General features: G+C 44.2%; 1 protein-coding gene across 1 annotated transcript in view; it reads right to left on the bottom strand.

Annotated features, from left to right (window-relative positions):
* tesk1b (testis associated actin remodelling kinase 1b) overlaps positions 1–23,466 on the bottom strand; it is a 124,766-nt gene that overhangs the window by 77,421 nt on the left and 23,879 nt on the right. The window contains exon 2 of the mRNA XM_048594725.1: positions 12,652–12,773. Coding sequence (XP_048450682.1) covers positions 12,652–12,773 — 122 coding nt within the window. The remainder of the gene's footprint in view (positions 1–12,651; positions 12,774–23,466) is intronic.

The raw sequence follows: 23,466 nt of genomic DNA, 5'->3' as shown, positions 1-23,466 counted from the left end.
ATCTAGGGTTACTGATAGGCCTGCTCTCTCATGAGAGAGAGAGAGAGAGAGAGAGACAACTAGAGAGTTTAACCTGAAGTCATCACACCTCATTTGAGGGGACAGGTTGAGACCTTTGTGGTAACCTCTGCTAGTGCGGGAATTGAACCAATGCTGTTGGCATCATTCGATTTATTGGTCTTTAGCCCATTAGTTTCATTAGTATATTTTTCTCTGGTCATATTGTATTTAGTTTCTCTTCTTTTATCCCCTTGATTATTGAGAACTTTTGGAAAACTATTAGTGTCTTCAACTGTGAAGTCTGATACAAAGTGTTTATTCAACTCCTCTGCTATTTTCTGGTTTCCTGTTATTTCCCCAGCCTCATTTTCTATGTTAATTTGGCTTCTCTCTTCCTTTCCATATATTTAAGGAAGCACTTGATGTCCATCTTGATATTACTTGCAAGTTTATTCTTAAAGTTTATCTTCCTCTTTATTATATTTTTGATCATGGTTTTGTTGGCATTTAAAACTTCTCTGGTTTACCATTAGCTTTTGCCACATTGTATATTTTTTCTGTCAATTTGACGTTATCCTCAACTTCCCTGATTAACCATGATTGGCTTATCTCCTTCCTAGAATCCTTCTTTCTCACTGGAATATTGTCTTTGTTGTGAGCCATGAACTTAAAAACCATTGTACCTCAACCATCTTTGCTGCTAAAGTCCTTTCCCAGTTCAATCCAGTCAGTTCTGCCGTCATCCCTATGTAACTACTCTTTTATAAGCATAGTTGTTTCCAACACAAGTTCCTCCCTCTCAAATGGAATGCCAAATTCTATCACGTTATGGTCACTGTTTCCAGGGTATCTTTTACTCTAACATCATTTATCAAACCTGTCTCATTGCACATCACCAGATCCAAAATAGCCTGATCCCTGGTTGGATCCAAGTATTAGTTCTCAGAAACTGTCCCAAATGTACTTCATGAATTCTTCCTCACGGCTTCCTCTGCCAATTTGACTGTCCAATCTATATGAAGATTAATGTCACCCATGATAAATGCTGCCTTTTTTACATGCCCTTATAACCTTCTGATTGATTCTCTGTTTAACCAGATAGATACTATGGACTACTCTCACCATTTTTTTTTGCTGTAGTTATTTCTTACTTTCACCAATATGGATTATACATCTTCCAATCCAAGATCATTTCTTGAGATCACACTTGTTCAATCCCGTACTAACAAAGCTGCCTCCCCGTTCTGCCTATCCTTTCAAAAAGTTGACAATAGCAGCAGCATATCCCATCTACAAGACACATTACAGAAATTCACCAAGTCTCCTCCAGACAGCACTTTCCAAACCCATGACCACTTCCACCTAGAAAGACAAGGGTACTAGATACATGGGAGCACTGCTACCTGCAAGTTCCCCTCCAAGCCACACATTGTTCTGACTTGGAAATATATCGCCATTCCTTCAGTGTTGCTGGGTCAATTCCTGTCCCCAAGAGCATGAGCCTGGGCCCCTGGATTTCTAGTTCAGTGACATTACAACTATGCCATTGTGTCCCCTATGCATATTTTTTCCATTGAATAGTTGAGGATGTCAGAATGGTCCTGTCACAGATAACGGTCATTTGTATGATCTTACCAACTCTCTGCAAGAGAAACTCATCTAGTCCCATCCTCCAGCTTCACCTCGTAGACCTACAAAATCTCTCTACAGGTAACTATCAAATTTTTCAGAATTGAAGATCTCAGTTGAATCAGTCTCAGGCAGCGGATTCCAAATTCTAACTTCTGAGCATGTTTTAAAAAAAAGCCTTTTCCAGCATTCCAATGTAGGAAAATCAGCTGTGCACAGTAAGTTCCCACAACCAGCAATGTGGCAATGAACAGAAACCCTGCTTTTCTTTTGTGATCTTGATGGAGGGATAAATGTGGGCCAGGAGACAAGGACACCTCCCCTGCTCTTCTGTGAAAATACTGAATTGGTCCTTTCATGCAGCAGCAGGACTGTTGCAGTTGAACAGGGCTTTGGTGAGGCCACACCTGGAATATTGTGTGCAGTTCTGGCGTCCTCTTCTGAGGAAGGATGCTCTTGCTCTTGAGAGAGTGCAGCAAAGGTTTATCAGGCTGATTCCAGGGATGGCAGGTCTGACGTATGAGGAGAGATTGACTAGGTTGGGATTGTTTTTGCTAGAGTTCAGACAAATGAGGGGGGGGGTGATCTCATACAGACTTGTAAAATTCTAACAGGACTAGACAGGGTAGGTGCAGGGACGGTGTTCCCAATGGTGGGTGTGTCCAGAGCCAGGGGTCACAGTATGAGAATTTGGGGTAGATGATTTAGGATGAGGATGAGGATGAGGATGAGGAGACATTCCTTCATTCAAAGAGTGGGGAGCCTGTGGAATTCATTGCCACAGGAAGTAGTTGATGCCAAAACATTGAATGTATTCCAAAGGCGACTACATACAGCACTTGGGGGCAAATGGGATCAAAAAGGTTATGGGGAGAAAGCAGGATTAGGCTATTGAGTTGGACAATCAGTCATGATAGTGAAGAATGGTGGAGCAGGCTTGAAGGGCCAAATGGCCTCTTCCTGCTCCTGTTTTCCATGTTTCTAAGATACATGAAGAGAGACTGGATTGGTTAGGACTACATTCACATTCACTGGAGTTTACAACAATGACAGTTGGGGGGTGATAAGATTCTTGAGTAGATTTGTAGCTCGGGTTGTGGATGCTGTGGTTGGTTCACTCGCCAAGCTGGTTCATTAGTTCGCAGATGTTTCGTTACCATGCTGGGTAACATCATCAGTGCAGCCTCCAAATGATGCGCTGTTGTGTTTTCCCGCCAGATATTTAATCTCTGGGATCATTGGATTTGATTACCTCATTTCCTGTTTTCCTTTGCAGTGGTGTATATATAGGGTCTAGTTCCACGTGCTTGTTGATGGCCTTCTTGGTGGAGAACCAGGCCTCTAGGAATTCCCGTGCTTGTCTCTGTTTGGCCTGTCCCAGTATCCTGGTGTTGTCCCTTATCCATGTGGATGGAGATGAGTGAGTATTGGTCATGTCTTTTTGTTGCTAATTGGTGTTCATGTGCTCTAGTGGCCAATTTTCTTCCTGTTTGTCCAATGCAATGTTTGTCGCAGTCCTTGCATGGGATCTTGTAGATCACATTGGTTCTGTCAATAGTGGGTATAGTCTTTGGTTCCAGTTAGCAGTTGGCGTAGGGTTGACGTGGGTTTGTGTGCTACTCTGATGCCCAATGGTCTTGTGGATATGTTCTTGATGTATGGTAGCATGATGAGTGTGTTAGGGAGCGTAGTATCTTCCTGTGATAGGGATCGTCGGATCCAGTTGTTCGAATATCCGTTGTCCTTAAAGACTTGGTGGCGGTATTCTTCTTCTTTCTGGCGTAGTTCTGGGTTGTTGCAGTGTGTTGTCTCTCGTTTAAATAGTGTTTTCACGCAACTTCGTTTGTGGGTGTTAGGGTGGTTACTGTTGAAATTCAGGACTTGATCAGTGTGTGTGGCCTTCCTGTGTACCTTCGTTAGGAATTCCCTGTTGGCCCTGCATCCTACCATGACATCCACGAATGGGAGCTGTTCGTTATTTTCCTCTTCCCTGATGAATTTGGTGCCGATGAGAGTGTTATTAGTCGGTGTGTCTCCTCTAGTTTGGTCCGTTTGATGATGACAAAAGTGTTATCCACGTATCAAATCCATAAATTTGGGTTGGATTAGTGGAAGTTCCATGCTTTTGAGTCTCTGCATCACCGCTTCTGCTAAGAGTCCAGAGATAGGTGACCGCATGGGTGTCCCGTTGATCTGTTTGTAGATTTGGCCATTAAAAGGCAAAGTGGGTCGTGAGGCATAGGTCCAGTAGTTTTACCATGTTGTCTGTGGAGATGGTGTCACTTGAGCCTCCAGGCATGAAAACACAACGGCGCTTCATCAGAGGCTGCACTGATGATGTTACCCAGCAGGGTAATGAAATGTCTGCGAACTAATGAACCAGCTCAGCGGGCGAACCAACCACAGCAATGAGAGGGGTTCTCATAGAAAGCTAGTAAATTCTAACAGGATTAGACAGAGTAAAAGAAAGAAGGATATTCCCAATGACTGGGGAGTCCAGAACCAGGGGCCACAGTCTGAGGATATAGGGTAGGCCATTTAGGACATAAATAAGGAGACATTTCTCCACCCAGAGTGGTGAGGTTGTGGAATTATCTGCAGTGGAGGCCAAAATATTGAATATTTTCAGGAAAGAGTTAAATACAGTTCTTAGGACTAAAGGGATCAAAGGATATGGGAGAAAGCAGGAATGGGGGACCGATCATATTGAACATTGGAGCAGGATCGAGGGGCCGAATGGCCTACTCCTGCTCCTATTTTTCTCTGTTTTACCTCAGAAGGTGGGTGGGCAAGAGATCACCCAAAAGGTATAGCGTGTGACTGTGCTGCACTCCATTACTGCTCCAGGAAAATCAGCCAGAATAAAAACCAAAAGATGCTGTAAATTAGGAACAAAAACAGAAGTTGCTGGAAAACCTCAGTAGGTCTGGCAGCATCTGTGAAGAAAACAGAGTTAACATTTCGGGTCCGGTGACTGAAACGTTAACTGATTTTTTTTCTTCACAGATGCTGCCAGATGTGCTGAGCATATCAGCCAGAATTGTGGGCTTGTGTCTCTGCAACCGTCCATCACATTGCAAAGGAGCTGCTCACAAACCCACAGCACATGGTCCAGTTAGCACCTGTTCTACCCTTCACTACCATCTGCACCCAGGACAGGGAGGCTCTGACAGGGCTCAGCTTCTAGCAATTTAAATCACTTTGTATGTTTTATAAACTGCAGCGGGATATCGGAGTTCCGTGATGAGGATTTAATTACACTCACAGCCTGGTTCTGGCTCTGATGTAAAGACTGACCACAGCTCTGCAATGTAGAGTTGTTGTAAAGCCACACAGAGGAGGAGGACACACCAGTAAATAACATATGCCCCTATTGCACAGCCCCATGTCCTAAGAACACAATGGGAAGAGGCATATTGGACTCAAAACATTAACTTTGTTTCTCTTTCTACAGATGTTGCCAGAACTGCTGAGTTTCTCCAGCAAAGGTTTTATTTCAGGATAGTTGTACTGTCCATGCGTATAAAATATGAGAGCAGACCAAATTACTCCGATTATCAACAAGTTGTCACCTCTTGTCAAAACAGTGGTGGGAAGAAATTGATTTCAGCCTTCAAGATTAATAAGCCCCACCTAGAGACTTGAGATTGTTTTACAAAGTCTCACTGTCCCTCCACCCTCATTGAATGTAACTTCTTTCTCTGCACAAATCCAAGCTGGTCCTTCAGTGCAGTACAGAGGGAATGCCAAACCATCAGAGGCGCAGCCTTTCAGATGGATCAGAAATGAAGATCACCACGTGCACCCCCTCATCGCCCTCCCTGGGATGGCCTTGGAAGGAACCCCGTGACACTGCTTTTGAAGTCAGGTAGGGGTGATTTCCTGGTAAATATTTACACCTCGTCCAATATCAGTGAAGAAACAGTGGATTATTCTGTTTATGGTATCTTGCTACGTATGAATTGGCTGCCATCTTTTCTACATTAAACTACATGTCAAAAAGCCAAGATTGCATTGAATGGTGGAGCATACTCAATGGGCTGAATGACCTACTCCTGCCCTGGTCTCACGGTCTTATGGTAAAAAGTAGTTTGTTACATATACAGCTCTGAGCTGTCCTGAAGATGTGTAGGTGCCACAGGATTGCAAGTCCTTTCTTTATTTTTGCATAATAGAGTCAGAGTTTTCAGCGAACAGATAGAGACCTTTCAGCCTATTGTGTCTGTGCTGGTCATCAAAAATCCATCTGTTCAAATCCCATTTTACAGCATGCGGCCCATAACTTTGTATGCAATGGTGTTTCAAGTGCTCATTAAAAATCTTGAGGGTTGCTGCCTCTCCCAACCATTTAAGCAGTGAATTCCAGATACCCACCACCCTCTGGGTGAACAGATTTTTCCCTCAAACTCCTTTGAAACCTCCTGCTCCTGTGCCCTCCAGTTACTGACCTCTTTATTAGGGAAAAATGTTTCTCCCTGTCTATCCCCTCAGAACATTGCACACCTCAGTCATATCTCTCCTCAGCCTTCCCTCCAAGGAAAAAAGCCCAGACTTATCAGTTCCGAGGAAGGGTCACTGAACCCGAAACATTAACTCTGATTTCTCCCACAAAAATGCTGCCAGACCTGCTGAACTTTTCCAGAAATTTCTGGTTTTGTTCCTGATTTCCAGCATTTGCAGTTCTTTTGAGTTATTTTTAAACCCCAGACGTATCGTGTCTTTCATCTCCTTCATTGCTCCCATTATTTTTCTTCAGCCTTGCTGATTGGCTCCACATTTCCTTTTCACTTCCCTGGCTCTGGAAACAACAGACTGCTGTGGAATGGGGTCTACATTCATGGTTTGGTAGAATTCAGGAGGTTGTGGGTTCAAGTCCCCCTTCAGGATGAGATTCCAAAATCAGCCCAATCTGTCCGATCAGGTGAACTTAAAAGGAAAACAAAAACAGTACAGCACAGGAGCCGGTGCCAACACATGATGCCTTCCTAAACTAAAAACCTTTTGCCTCTACGCAGTCTGTATCCCCTGCCTATTCCTGGCTCTGTCAAGATGCCTCTTAAAACATTGCTATTGTATCTGCCTCCAACACTTCCTCTGGCAGCGCACTCCAGGCACTTGCCAGCCTCTGTAAAAACCTGCCTGTCACATCTCCTTTAAACATTCCCCCTTTTCCCTCAAACCAATGTCCCCTGGTAATTGGCATTTCTACCCTGGGAGAAAAGACTCCAACTATCCATTCGGTCCATGACTTTCATAACTTTGTAAACTTCTACCAGGTTGCCCTTAGCCTTTGATGTTCAAGTGAAAACAAACCAAGTTTGTCCAATCTCTCCCAATGGCTAATACCCTCCAAACCAGGCAACATCCTGGTAAATCTTTTCTGTAACCCTTGTCAAAGCCTCCACATCTTTATGGTGAGCAGAACCATACACAATATTCCAAACGTGGTCTACTAAAGTTCTATACAGCGGCAACATGACTGCCAATTTTTATACTCTATGCCCTGATCGATGATGCGTTCTTGACCACCTTTTTCACTGGTGTTGCCACTTTCAGGGAACTGTGGACCTGTACACCTAGATCCTCTGTATGTTGACACTACTAAGGGTTCTGCCATTTACTGTATACTTCCCTCTTGCATTAGATCTTCAAAAAAATGCATCACCCCACTTTAAACTCCATCTGCAATTTCTCAAAGTATCCATTTTACCAGTTCTTCGTGGATCCCATGTATCAGACTGCCATGTCAAAGGTCCTTGTCAAAGGCCTTTCCTTGAGAAAGTCCATATAGACAGACAATGACTACTGCCCTGCCCTTATCAATCATCTCTGTTATTTCCTGAAAAAACTCAATCAAGTTTGTGATATACAACCTTCCCCGCACAAAGCTATTGCCAATAAACCCATATTTTTCCAAATGTGAATAAATCCTGTCCCTAGGAATCTTCCTGAATGATTTCCCTACCACTGATATAAGGCTCGCCAGCCCAGATCATCCTTGTTGCCCTTCTTAAAGGAACAACATTGGTTATTCTCCAGTCCTCTGGGACCTCTCCTGTGGCTAAAGAGGATACAAAAAGATTTTGTACCAAGCCCCAGCAATCTCCCCCACTTGTTTCTCTCAGCATTCTCGATAAATCTGGTCAACAGACTTCAATACTTTTCCAAACACCCAGCACCTCTTCCTTTTTTATATTGACATTTCCCAGAATATCAACATACCCCTTCTGAGACTCACCATCCACCACTTCCTTCTCCTTTGCGAATACCGATACAAAGTTTCCATTAAGAAAATTACCCCCTTCCTCCAGCTGCACGCATAGATTCCCTCTTTTATCCTGGAGTAGACCTACCCTTTCCTTATCCTTCTGCTCCCTAAATATGTATAAAGTGCCTTAATCCTGTTTGCCAAAGACATTTTTAGCCCTCCTAATTCCTTGTTTTGAGTTCTTTTCTGCTTTGTTTGTATTCTTTGAGAGCCCTGCCTGTCTTCAGTTTACTAAACCCAATGTATGCCTCCTTTTTCTTACTGACTAAGCTTTCAATTTCTTTGGTCATTCAATGTTCCTGCATCTTGCCATCCCTAAGCTTCATTTTCACGGGAACAGGCTGATCCCGCATGCTTTAAAAGATTCTCACATGCCAGATGTGGATTTATCCTCAATTTGGCACACTTAGCCTTCCCCCAGTTGAGTCCTTATACCCGAGGACTACTCTTATGCTTATTCATAAGTAGCACAATTAGTTTGCAAAGTAGTGTGATGGTTTAATTCTCATCACTGGCTGAGGTTACCAATAAGGACTCTCCTTCTCAACCTTTCCCTTGCCCGAGATATGATGACCCTTAGGTTAAATCACCACTGGTCATTTCTCTGTAACGAGAGAGCAGCCCTATGATCTGGTAAGCCTGTAGCAACACACAATTTAAAAACTTACAGAATTATGATCTCTGTTCCCGAAATGCTCCCCCACTAAAACTTCACCTGGCCGGTCTCATTCCCCAATATCAGGTCTCATATGACCCTTCCCCAGTTGGATTATTTACATGCTATTGTTTCAAACCTTAGGCTAACTTTCTGCTCAATGAGTCACAGGGAGTGAACTCCACTGAGTAGGTCATACATGATTGAACACGCAGCTGTCAAGGGTGAGAGATGCAGAGAGGCCTGAGGATGAATGAAAAGTTGTTTTGCCTGGTGCTCTGGGGCTGGACAATGTGGCAGAGACAGAGAAACATGAGGCTGTGAAGAGAGTGGAACAGAAACCCTGGAGCTTTAGTCTGGAGCAGCTGAGGAACCAGAGACTACTACAGTCAATGAGCAGCATCAGGATAGTGGGCGGCACAGTGGTTAGCACTGCTGCCTCACAGCGCCGGGGACCTGGGTTCCATTTCACCCTCGGGCGACTGTCAGTGTGGAGTTTGCACGTTCTCCCAGTGTCTGCGTGGGTTTCCTGGGTGCTCTGGTTTCCTCCCACAATCCAAAGATGTGAAGGCTAGGCGGATTAGCCATGCTAAATAGTGTTCAGTGATGTGTAGATTAGGGGGATAGGTCTGGGTAGGATGTTCTGTGTGTCGGTGTGGACTTGTTGGGCCGAAGGGCCTGTTTCCACACTGTACAGATTCTATGATTCTATGACCAGATGGAAAATTACTGAAGGCTCAGGCGGCTTGACCACCATTACTACCGCACCCCATCTCCAACCACCAGGAAACACAGTTAGTGGCTGGTGAACATCCCACCATCCCCCTTCCCAGACATAATGTGCAGCAGGAGGCAGAACCAACCCCCATCCCCACTGGGAGGAAGCCTCAACCTCTGGAGCCAATCAGTCCCAGCTCAGCCCCAAGATCTGGTGTTGCCAGGATTCCAGGTCTCATTCAGGAGACCCAATGGATCCCAGATCCAGACACAACTGGAGGCTCTGGGCTGAGGCTCTTTCAACAACACAGGGAGAGCGAGCAAAAGGGGAGGGGTTTTAAAAAAAAAAGCCTGTCCTTTATTCATCAACAGGATGAGGACATCGCTGGCTAGGCAGCATTTATTACCCATCCCTAATTGCCCAGAGGGCAGTTCAGAGTCAATCGCATTGCTGTGGGTCTGGAGTCACATGTAGGCCAGACCAGGTAAGGATGGCAGTTTCCTTCCCTAAAAGGACATTAGTGAACCAGATGGGTTTTTCCAACAATTGACAATGGATTCACGGTCATCACTAGATTCTTAATTCCAGATATTTTATTGAATTCAAATTCCACCATCTGCCATGGTTCGAATCCGGGTCCCCAGAACATTTTCTGGGTCTCTGGATTAACAGTCCAGCGATAATACCACCAGCCATCACCTCCCCTGCCCTGTGGGAAGGAAGAGGGTGTGGTCCTTTTCAGGAAGGGTGGTGTGGAGTACCATCCAGTGAAAGCACACCCATTTCCTTCCCAATGTTTTCAGAACTTCACAAAAATGAAACCGAAAGAACTGCGGATGCTGTAAATCAGGAACAAAAACAGAAATTGCTGGAAAAGCTCAATTTGTGAAGAAAAAAATCAGAGTTAACGTTTCGGGTCCAGTGACCCTTCCTTAGAACTGTTCACAGATGCTGCCAGACCTGCTGAGCTTTTCTGAAACTTCTGTTCTTAAAAATGAAAATCGTCAATCCCACTCTAACCCTAGCTGACCCCATTATGTCAATGAAACTGTCATACTCAGATCAGTTCAGCTTTAACAAGGTCAATTGTCACTTAATTACTTCCTTACATATGGTAGGCAGGCTGCTGATTGTGACTCTGAACTTGGGAATGAGAATGAGATGGATGAACCAACTTCCTGATAAGACTTGTGTACCTTGCCCAAACATGTAAAATCTAATTTGACATTGTGGGCAGATTGTGAGAAATAGGAGCAGGAATTTTCTTTATTTATTGGTTACTGGGATGTCAGTGTTGCTGGCTGGGCCAGCATTTATCGTCCATCCCCAATTGACCATAGGGTAGTTCAGAGTCAACCACATTGCTGTGGGTCTGGAGTCACATGTAGGCTAGACCAGGTAAGGATGGCAGTTTCTTTCCCTAAAAGGACATTAGTGAACCAGATTTTTAAAAAAATAATAATTAGCAGTAGTTTCACGGTCATGATTAGACTAGCTTTTCATTTCCAGATTTTAAGTGAATTCAATTTCACCACACGTCCTAGTGTTATTCAAACCTATACCCCCAGAATATAAATCAAGTTCCGATTACTAGTCCAGCTATACATCTTGGTAGGAATTAATGGGTCCTTTTCAAATTGGCAGGCAGTAACTAGTGGAGTGCCACAGGGATCGGTGCTGGGACCCCAGCTATTCACAATATATTAGGAATGATTTGGAGGAGGGAACAAAACGTAAAATCTCCAAGTTTTCAGATGATACCAAGATGGATGGGAGGGTGAACTGTGACAAGGATGCAGAGATCCTTCAGCATGCTCTGCACAGATTGGGTGAGTGGGCAAATCAATGGCAGATGCATTATAATTTGGATTAATGTGAAGTTATTCACCTCGGAAGCAAAAACAAGAAGGCAGATTACCACCTAATTGGCTGTAAATTGGGAGAGGGGAGTGTGCAGTGGACCTGGGTGTCCTCGTGCACCAGTCACTGAATGTAAGCATGCAGGTGCAGCAGGGGGTAATGAAGGCAAATGGTACGTTGGCCTTCATTGCGAGAGGTTTGGAGTACAGGAGCAGGGATGTGTTGTTGCAGATATACAGGGCCTTGGCGAGACCACACCTGGAATATTGTGTGCAGTTTTGGTCTCCTTTTCTGAGGAAAGATGCTCTTACTCTCGAGGGAGTGCAGCAAAGGTTTACCAGCTGATTCCGGGGATGGCGAGTTTGACGTCTGAGGACAGATTGACTAGGTTAGGATTGTTTTTGCTGGAGTTCAGATGAATAGTTGGTTGGGGGGGTGGTGGCGCGGTGGAGGATCACAGGAAACTTATAAAATTCTAAGGACTGGACAGGGTAGATGCAGGTAGGATATTCCTGATGGTGGGTATGTCCAGAACCAGGGGTCACAGTACGAGGATTCAGAGTAGACGATTTAGAACGAAGAAGAGACATTTCTTCACCCAAAGAGTGGCAAGCCTGTGGAATTCATTACCACAGGAAGTAGTTGATGTTAAAACATTGAATGTATTCAAGAGGTGACTAGATATAGCACTTGGGGGCGAATGAGATCAAAGATTATGGGGAGAAAGCAGGAGGAGGCTATTGAGTTGGACCATCAGCCATGATTGTGATGAATGGTGGAGCAGGCTCGAAGGGTCAAACGGCCTCCTCTGCTCCTATCTTTTATGTTATGTTTCTAAGTTTCTACATTGCCACTAAGCCACCACCTCCCTATTAGGCCATTCAGCCCCTAGAGCCTGCTCTGCCACTCAATAGGATCAAAGCTGATCTGATATTGACCTTAACTCAACTATTCTACCTGCTCCCCATCACCTTTGATTCCCCTAAAGTCCTGAAACCGCTCTCTCTCAACATGTTCAAGGAATCACTGACTCAAGAGAAGGAAATGTTCTCGCTGTGGGAAACAACGAGGCAGATTGAACGAGATACACGTGGAATATTATCAAAGGAATCAGTGGGGATAGAGCATCCGAGAAAAATGCAGCAAATCCCAAACCTATGATCTGGAAAGTCATGGACAGCAGCAATGTGGCAGTGGGCGAGTAGGGGCAGTGGAGGGTCATCCCCTTGGTCTCCTTAAAGGCACAAACCATCCTGACCTTGACACACAGCAGTCAATTCTTCACTGTCACTGAATCAAATCACTTGAATATCCTTTGCAAACAGTATGACCTACACAAGAGCTTCACAAGGAAGGTGTCCAGCATCAATTGCCCCAAGAAAACATGGACAGTAAATGCTGGCCTTACCAGTGATACTTACACTTCGAGACTGATGCAGAACTGAAGTTGAGATTGTAGGTTTTAAGGAGAGGAGTGTGGCAGAGAGACAAAGAAGGAGAAATTAACAGCAAAGAGCTCACCGCAGGATGTTGGGGTGCGAGAGCCGATTCATCAGCTGCACCTCACGAAGCATGTTGGCGCGGTTACTCGGCAGCTTATTCATCTTGAGAACCATCACCTGCCCAGATATCCGGTGTCGTACCTGTGGAGAGACATGGACTGTTACAGCAGTAATCCAGGAGTCCCCTAGTGGGTCACCAAATCACAACCTGGTCGCTCTAGTAGGACAATCGGATATCTTCCGAAACATCGTGATCGTGTACAGCAAGAGGAAGCGGGAGCACCAGTATTTCAGAGGTCTGGACTTTCATACAGAGACACAAGCTCACATTACAGCACTGAGTTGGGAAATTTAAATAATACAAAGTTAGTCTCAGTGTTGATGATCACGAAACTACTTAAGTGATGGAAAAGCCCATCTGCTGCTCACCAACACTCAAGAAGCTGGACACCATCCAAGACAAAGCAGTCCACTTGATTGGCACCATACCCACAAACATTCACTCTCTCCACCACCAACGTTCAGTAGCAGCAGTGTGTACTATCTACAAGATGCACTGCAGAAATTTACTAAAGATCCTCAGACAACACCTTCCAAACTCACTTCCACTTCCATCCAGAAGGACAAGGGCAGCAGACATATGGGAACACCGCCCCCTGCAAGTTCCGTTCCAAGCCACTCACCATCCTGATTTGGAAATATATCACTGTTCCTTCACTGTCACTGGATCAAACTCCCTCAGTAATGGCACTGTGGGTCAATCTACAGCACATGGACTGCAGTGGTTCAAGAAGACAGCTCACCACCGCCTTCTCAAGAACAATTAGGGATGTGCACTAAATGGTATCCTTGCCTGTGATATCTACATCAGATAAATTAAATAACCAAATACAAGTGTGTGAAGAGGAGGAATCAGGACACTGACACAGGAGCATTTCAAACACATCCAAATGGCGAACCAACCTCAACCAATCTGAGGTGGATTACATCATCCCAAGGCTTTCATTGCCTCTTGACAAGGAGGTTCCACAGCTGACCAGGTCAGTGTGAGGAGGCTCTATCTTGTCCTGTTGTGGTTAGTTGATAGGTGTCTTTGTTTCAGGCTACCCCAGACACAGGCAACACTATGATATCAAATCCAAGAGAGGGTCCTTATCTTAAATCAAAGCAAAGTACTGCAGATGCTGGAGATATAAATATGAAAGTACTGGATAACCTTATCTTTTCTGATTAACAGGAGTGTGGACAAGGTACAAACAGAGTGTTCAAAAACACAGCAAATCACAGCCTGGTACAGGAGAAACCACGCAGTGTCAACTTGGTAGACGACAAAGCATAAATATTGACACTTATTGAGAAGTTATTTCCACTTACATTTACTTTCTATTAACTTTATAATTATTGCACAGACACATCTCTCACACCCACATCTGCAGCCTCGTGGCTATCTACACATCCCCCAGCCAGGTCCCAACATTCTGACCCCTCACCCACAGCCTCATGGAAAATCAACCCCCTCACATCAATGTCACAGTCCTATCAACATCACTGGTACCATCAAGGACAACAATTACTTATTATTTATTCCTGGCAAATCAAATAACCAGGGCTGTAGGGGTGGCTTTAAACTAATTAGAAGGGGAGGTGGTAGGGTTTGGGAAAGGGCAAGTGTAGGCTTATAAAGCAAGAGTAACACTACAACACAACTATTTGGATATCATTACCCAGGTTGGGGCAGGGAGAAAAAGAGTTTACCAACATAGAAAAACAGCAGTAATTAGGATCAAAAGGGGGGAAAATAGTAAAAACAAAAGGGAAAACATTAATTGCTCTTCACTTGAATGCATACAGTAGTTAAAACAAATTTATTAATGGCACAAATAGTAGTTAATGGTTATGATTTTTATGGCCATTTTGGGTACAAAGAGATCAAAGCTGAGATCAGTGGAATATTTGAATTTGAATTTTCAGAAGGCATTTGATAAAGTATCACATATTAAGCTACTTAATAAGAAAAGAGCACAAGGTTTGGAGGTAGAACAGCAGCATGGATACAGGATTGGGTAACTAACAGAAAACAGAGAGCTGGGATAAGGGGGAGCATTTTCAGGATGGCAACCTGCAACTTGTGCAGTGCCACAGGGATCAGTGCTGGGGTCACAGTTTTATACAATATATATTAATGACTTAGATGGCAAGTGGCGAGGGTAACAAAGAGTCTGCAGAGGGATATAGGCAAGTTATCTGAATGGACAAAAACTTTGCTGATGGAATATAATCTGGGGAAATGTGAGGTTATGCACTTTGGGAGAAAGAACAGAGGAGCTGAATATTATTTAAATGAAAAAGACTGCGGAAAGCTACAGAACAACATGATTTAGGAGTTATTCAGCATGAAAACAGACTCTTTGGTCCCACCACAAAAAGGCAGAGAAAAGGCAGGGGAAAGTGGAATTGAGGGTTATCAGATCAGCCATGATCTCATTGAATGATAGAGCAGTTCAACGGACTGAATGGTCTACCTGTGTTCATATTTCTTATGATGCAATTTCTCTGTTCTTTATCCCTGATAACACTGCATACTGTTTCTTTTGAATAATCATCCAATATTCTCTTGAATGTCTCAATTGAACCTGCCTCCACCACATTTCCAGGTAATATATTCCATACCCCAACTACTCATTTTTCCCCCTCATTAGCAAAGAAGCAATTGCAATGTGAGTCTGAGAGTGCAAGTGTGGGAGAATGTGTAAGAGTTGTGTGCATGTGTGTGTGTGTCAATGTCCCGGAGTTTACACGTTTCAGGGAGTGAGTGAGCACGTTTGTGTGTGTTGAAGCAGTGTTTATGCTGTCAGTATGTGTGTCTGCATGAGTGTATACGTATGAGAGTGAGTACATGTTGTGCCTGTGTGTCTGTCTGTATGCAAGTGTGCCCGTGAGTATGTATCTCAGAGTGTGTGGAGTATGCTTGTGTATCTGCATATGTCTGTATGTGTGAATGTATCAGAGAATGAATGCGTGTGTGTGAGCCTGTGTGTGGGGTGTGGGGTTTTCTTGGGGGGGTGGGGGAAGTTGTTTTTAAACCAAAGCAATTAAGCACCGTCTGAAATGCCTACAGCTCTAGAGTTCCAAAGGGAGCTTCCAGCAACAGCTCTCTTCCCTTTTTTGTAGAAATGCCCAGAAAATGTGTTTGGCCAGGCATCATTTCGCAATCATTCAGCTCTACTACCACTTCTCTCCACCTCCCCGAGCCCCGTGCCGTCTGGATGTGCTACTCATACACTGCTCAATTTACTCTGGTCTGTGCACTGAACCACAGGACTGCCTTACAGAACTCCCCTCCCCCATTTCCTTTGCACAACTGAATAAAAAAAATGACAAGGCCAAACCAAACCTAATTTAAAAATGCATCACTACCTCTGTCCCTTTTCCTTTACTAAATGTAAAGCATCGCATGTTGTAACACTTCAGAGAAAAGCAGAGGAATTTTCCCCAGTGTCCTGGGTCACTAGAAAAGCACTGACCAATATCATATGACCATTTGTGGGATCTCACTGTGTGCAAATTTGCTGCCACATTCTCCATGTTGGCGAAATTTGAAGAAGTACTTCACTGGCTGTGGATTGGGTTTGGACCAGTGCAGTATCACAGAATTATTACAGCACAGGAGGCTGTTTGGCCCATCAAAAGCAATTCATCTATTGACAGTCCCCTACCTTCTCCCCATAACACAGTGCAGTCCTCACCCCGTAAAAATGCGAACCCTCATATTGGCTTTGCTTTTCTCACTGATCACAAATCTGCACCCACACTTTCTTGATCCCTTCACCAATGGGTTGAGTATTTTCCTTTTCTCCAATCTGCCCAGACCCCTCATGATTTTGAACACCAGGTACCAATAAACAATACATGCATGTTTGACTTTTCTTTGCTAATTTGAAATATGAAATGGCACCCAATTCCCATTCAATTCCCAAGAGGCTATTCTATTATTTTACAAATCACAGGTCAAGTAGTCTCCCTCTGGACTCGGTACAATATTTTGAACCAAGTCCCTCTCCATAGCCCAGTAACCAGGCTGAGACTGCAGTGTGGTCCTCAGGGTGTGCTGCATTGTTTGAGATCCCTTCACAACAACACTCCGGGGCTGTCTGCCTGTGGGATGTGTTTTCTGGTTTGTGACTGGGTCCTGATTCTGTTGACATCTGACTCAGGGACGACCTGGGAATGTTCTGCTCCTTTAGAAAGTCAGAAGAGCAGAAGGAACTGTTTACTAACTTCTAGATTTTAACAAACACTTTCTCAATGGTCTCTGGGGAAGTTGCATAAATAACTGTCAGTTTTCACCAAATGATTACTTCAAATGTGGTTATTACAGCAACGGGCCCAAACGGTTATCTTCCCATCCCACTCCTCCAGCCCCACCTCATCTCCTCTCCTTCTGTACCTCCATCAGACCTATCTAGCCCCCCTCCTGCTTCCCTCTCACTCTCTTCTCTGTCTAGATCCCAGTTCCCTGGATACTTCCTCCTCCCCTTCTGTCATCACATCCCAAACAAATCACCTTCCCCTTAACTGCACCATCACCCCAAAACCTTACAGCTTCTCCCTTACTTCAAACACCTGATGCTTTTCCTGTTAGCCCACTATATTTCTCCCATTAACTCCCTATACCTTACTCCAATCCCATTGCCTCCTCCACACCATACATCTCCTCTGTTACCCCCACCCGACACCTTACAACTCCATCATAAATCCCCATTATCTCCTCTACATTTTACACCTTCATCACCACAACCCTCTTGTTCCACACCCACAATCACTACTACCTAGAAGGACAAGAACAGCAGATACATGGGAATGCCATCCCCCTGCAAGTTCCCCTCCAAGCCCCTCACCATCCTGACTTGGAAATATATCACTGTTCCTTCAATGTCGCTGGGTCAAAATCCTGGAATTCCCTCCCTAAAGGCATTATGGGGTCACTGTACAGCACACAGATTGCAGCAGTTCAAGAAGGCAGCTCACCACCACCTTCTCAAGGGCAACTGGGGACGGGCAATAAATACTGGCTCAGGCAGTGACATCCACAAGAAATGAAATTTTAAATGTACCAACATTCTTTTGATAGGAAGAATTAGATATTTATTCCACAGCCTGGTGCGAAGAAGTGAATTCTTGACCTGCTATACAATGATTTACCTCAGTTTTAACCTTAAACTCCTTTGTTCTCAATTCCTTTGACAGATTTAATGCTTCTCCATGTCTTCACTTATCAAATCCTTTTAACATACACCTCGAATAATTCCTCTTCAGTCTCCTAATCTGATCAGACAACCTTTCTGCTGCCTGCTCTTGTGATATAACCCTCAAAGTGCCATGTTGGCTGCTTGCTTGATTCCTGGGGTAGTCTGCCGGCAGCTGCTACTGTTCGGCTCAGGATGGCTTCGCTGATGAATCATAGAATTGAGATTGCCTAATGTCCATCACTAAGGCAAAAGCAGGTGAAGAACTCAGTACCTTTGTCAGGAACACTAAGAGTGGGCTGTTTGGTTCGTGTAAAGGAACTTTGGAAAAGGATGCAGGGCTGGAAGAACAGTTTGTGAGCAAATTGGATTCATATCTACAGTCCATAAGCTTTAGCAACCTCACAGAAACATGTATGTGGGGGAGCATGTGCGTGGTGCATGGGCGTGTATGGCACTTCACAAACGCTTCCAACCATTTTCACCTGAATAAAATCACTGAATCTTGCAACATGGATTATCTGGTCATTTATCTCTTGCTGTCAATGGGATCTTGCTATAAATGCACTGGCTGCTGCTTTTCCCACATTACAACAGTGAATACCCTTCTAAAGTGCCCCCAGTGACTGTGAAGCACTCTGGGGAGTTCCGAAGGTCTTGCCGAAACTCGCACTTCCTCAGCCTCTGTGCTCTATCTGGATGGTTCAACTGTCCCAATTTCTTGTGCCCACCTGGTCATTGGGGGTCTCTGATTCAGCTCTCCAGCCTAATCAATCATCACAAGGGCAGGGGCATGTGGGACAAATATCCTTCTGTCTGAATTCTGCCCTACAGTTCACTGATGGACAGTAACTCCCAGCTGAGGCAGGTATAGCCCGGTTCTGAGTTTACAGGCAACCAGAAAAGGGACTCTGCAATATCCCATCTGACAGAGTTTAAAAATTTAGCAGCCCTCAATAAATTAATCAACAGCCATCTGGCAAAGAGCTGCGGGTATGGAGAATACTGACTACGTGTTTCCAAATGACCAGATCTCATTGTTTGGTTTGTGCGACTCACCATTATTAATAAACTTATTATCTCCCTACCTCTTCCCTCGATCCATTATCACCTTCCTGAACCCCTCCTGCAAGACCTCACTAGGTTCTGGCTGTCTCTGAGGGGAATGTATGGAGGAATGGTTAACAGAGAGGAAGCAAAGGGTAGGCATCAATGGGACATTTTCAAGGAGGCAGATCTAGAGGAGTGGAGCTCCACGGGAATCGGCTATTCACAATCAGACAAAGGCATGGAGAGTAATGTACCTAATTTGGCAGCAAGGTGGGAGTGTAAACTGTGAAGAGGACATCAAGAGGCAGCAAAGTGATATTTCAGCAAACATTGAATGGGCAACAAAGGTGATGACTGGAGTATTAAAACCGAAAGAACTGTGATGCTGTAAATCAGAAACAAAAACAGAAATTGCTAGAAAAACTCTGAACGTCCAACCAAAATGTTAACTCTGATTTCTCTCCACAGACGCTGCCAGACCTGCTGAGCTGTTCCAGTAATTTCTGTTTCTGCAATAGCTGAAGTATAAACGTGCAGAAGTGGGAGGCTATTCACTTTGATTGTAACAATAGAAAAGCAGAATTTTTTTTAAAAACAAACAGTCACGGAACATGTAAATGTTGATGGTCAGAGAGACCTGGATGTCCTCGCATATGGAGCACAGAAAGTTATCATGCGAGTACAGCAAGGTATTAAGTAGATGAGTGCCACGTTTACCTCACTAAAGAGGTTTTGCTGCTATTGCAGAGGATCTTTATAAGACTACACTTGGGAGACTGTTTACATTTCTGGTCTCCAAATATAAGGCAGCACATATTTTAGCCAGTCCAGCAAAGGTTCACTAGATTGTTCTCTGGGTTGTCCTACGATCAGAAGCTGAGCAAATTGCGTTTAAATTCTCTGGAGTTTAGAAAAGTGAGAGAGGTCATCTCACTGAAACAGACAAGACTCTTCAGAGGACTGACAGTGTAGACACCGAAAGATCCATTTGTCTGGCTGGGGAATCTACAACATGAGGATAGCATCTCAAGATAAGGAACCAATTATTTATGACTTGGACAAGAACTTTTTTTGACTCAGACTTTGTTGAATCTCCACCCAGAGGGGGCTGTGGATGCTTAATCATTGAATACATTCAAGACCGAGAGAGATTTTGGTCTCCGGAATTGAAGGATATGTAAAGCTGGCAAGAAAGTGGAGTTGAATCCCAAGATCAGCCGAAATGGTACTGTTGCTGGCGCAGGCTTGATGGGCTGAATTGTCTACTCCTGCTCCTATTTCTTATACTTTCATGTACTTTTGGCAGGATCAGGCCGTGGTACTTGGGTGATCTACGTTGGGTTCTGGTTCTTGCTGGGTAGTAGGATCCTAATTGAATCATAGAATCCTTACAGTATGGAAAGAGGCCATTTGGCCCATCGTTTTTTCACCAACCCTCCAAACAGCATCCGACCCAGACCCAGCACCCCACCCTATTCCCTTAACGCTACGTTTACCCTGGCTAATCCCTGGACACTATGGGCAATTTAGCATGGCCAATCCACCTAACCTGCACATTTTTGGACTGTGGGAGGAAACCAGAGCACCTAGAGGAAACCCATACAGACACGGGGAGAACATTCAAACTCCACACAGACAGTCAGCTGAGACTGGAATCGAACCCAGGTCCCTGGCACTGTGAGGCAGCAGTGCTAAAACACTGAACCACCTTGCTGCCCCAGAATTAAAACTCTAGGTCAGTATACTTCATACTCCCCATCGGGGAATTGAACCCCAGTCTCCTGCGTGACCGGTGGGGAAACAAACCTCTATACTAACAAGAAGCTGCCCTCGAATTCCTCATGTGTCCAAAATTCAGACAGCAGGTTTCCACAGAAGGACCTTGCAACCAAGTCTGACTGTAATCACCTCCAGACTGTACTCACAATCATATACGTACATGCACAATCCAAACCACATACACACTTAAACATGTGCACATACCCACATGCAAACACACATACACTCATGCCCATACATGTGCACATAAAAAACAACTGTACATCCCCACACAAACACCCTCACACATCTACACCCTTCCATATACATATCCACACATGTATACACCCATGCCCACATCCACTTACATTTATGCACATATACATGTGTACATGTTAAGAGTTGATCAAACAGAATCTAAATATTAAATAACTGCTTGCATTGCTTTTAATTATGATGTAACAACCCTGCAATCACAGTACAGCCAGTGTAATAATTAAACATGTGCTTTAAGGAATAACTTATTGTTATAACTGTTCAAGACTTTGTTACATGAATGGAAAGTACAATACTCATCTTTTTAACTTTGAGAACATAAGTTCAAATTAAACACATCCAAAAATCACAGCAAAGCCAAAACCTCTGACAGCTTTAATAAATATTAAGCCCAGCAGATGGATGGGCTTGATCAATAATCATCACTCAGCATATCCTAAGCTTAAATGAGTAAAATGTTATCATAGAATCATAAAATCCCTACAGTGTGGAAACAGGCCCTTCGGCCCAACCAGTCCACACCGAACCTCAAAGCATCCCACCCAGACCCACCCCACCAGAACCCACCTAATCTACACATCCCTGAACACTACGGGCAATTTAGCGTGGCCAATCCACCTAGCCTGCACATCTTTGGACTGTGGGAGGAAACCCACACAGACATGGGAGAATGTGCAAACTCCACACACAGTTGCCAGAGGCTGGAATCAAACCCGGGTCCCTGGCGCTGTGAGGCAGCAGTGCTAACCACTGAGCCACCGTGCCGCCCCTACGTTGCCATGGATTGTCCACTCCATAAAGGACACAACAAAAATTTCATTTTAATACCGCCTTTAATGCAATAAAACAGCCAAAAGTACTTCACAGAAGCGATTATCAAACAAAATATAAGCACCACGTCTAATATGGGGTTAATAGCACGGGGTAATACAAACTTGGTCAAAGGAGCAGCTTAAGAGAGGATAGAGAGTTGGAGAGGTAAGGAGGTTTAGGGAGGGATTTCCAGAGTTTAAGGCTGAAACTGCTCCTCAGCAATCAAAATCATGAATGAGCAAAAGGCCAGAATTGAAAGAGCGATGTTTCTACTAAAACAATATTGGCCATGGGAAGCTTTGCTTAGCCTGACCAGTAGATGCTTTCTCCGACACAATGCCAGCTTCAGATACCAACAGGATAGACCACCACCCTCACAGCTCGACTCCTGGAGCAGGCATTTAATTGAAGAATGTCAGTCATCCAACAGTGCTATATTCCTAAAAGGTTCCTCCTACAACATGGGCTCCAGGACATAATCCAGTCTGAGACTCCAATGCAGTACAGGGACAGGGCAACACTATCAGAGGTAACACCTTTCAGATGACACGTTAATCTGAGGTTTTATGTTCCCTCAAGTCCAATTTCCCAAGACCTACATGATATAAAAAGGGGGATTCTCTAGGATGTCCCGACCAATGTGCCTCACTCAACCAACATTTTTATAATAATAGGAGTTTAGTTTGGATGGCTGGTTTGTGATGCAAAGAGATATCAGCAGTGGGGGTTCAATTCCTGTACTGGCTGAGTTTACCATGAAGCGTTCTCCTTCTCAACCTCCCTCTTTGCCTGAAGCATGGTGACCCTCAGGTTAAAACACCACGAGTTGTTTCTCTAAGGAGAGAGCAGCCTATGGCCTGGTAAGACGATCAATAAAAAATAACGTGGTCATTATCACATTGCTGTTTGTGGGAACTTGCTCTGAGCAATTCGGCTAATGCATGCCTTGTGCTATAACTCGATACATTTCTAAAGCACTTTTTTTTTCTTTATTCATTCACAGGACGAGGGTGTCACTAGGCAGCATTTATTGCCCATCCCTAATTGCCCGGAAGGCAGTTAAGACTCAACGACATTGCTGCTGGTCTGGAGTCACATGTAGGCCAGACCAGATAAGGATGGCAGTTTCCTTCCCCAAAAGGATATTAGGGAACCAGGTGGGTTTTTCCTGACAATCGACAATGGTGGTCATGAGATTGTTCATTCCAGATATTTATTGGATTCAAATTCCACCATCTGCTGTGGCAGGATTCGAACCCAGGTCCCCAGAACATTATCTGGATCTCTGGATTAACAGTCCAGTGATAATACCGCTAGGTCATCGCCTCTCCTTCACGGACTGTAAAACACTTTGGATTCACCTATAGAACCTTTTATGACCTGAATTAAAAGTCTCACATCAAACTCTCAGTATCATTATCCATATAACAGCCATATCTATCTGTGATCCTCTATAAAAAGAGTTCAGAAAGTTACGCAGACTGCACGTGGTCACTGACGGGACAGATAGATAGCAGATACAGTTCAGTGTAGACAATATAAAGTAATAGAGAATGGAAATATAATTTGAATGGTAAGATTTTCAGTGGAGCAGAGAATCAGCATAGAACCAAAACAACATAGAAAGAGACATTTGGCCTATTGAGACAACAAGGTGCAGGGCTGGATGAACACAGCAGGCCAAGCAGCAT

The sequence above is a fragment of the Rhincodon typus genome, chromosome 3, assembly GCF_021869965.1.
Source record: "Rhincodon typus isolate 14 chromosome 3, sRhiTyp1.1, whole genome shotgun sequence".
Taxonomy (NCBI): domain Eukaryota; kingdom Metazoa; phylum Chordata; class Chondrichthyes; order Orectolobiformes; family Rhincodontidae; genus Rhincodon; species Rhincodon typus.
The sequence above is the reverse complement of the archived record's forward strand: the minus strand, read 5'-3'. Positions and strand labels throughout refer to the sequence as shown.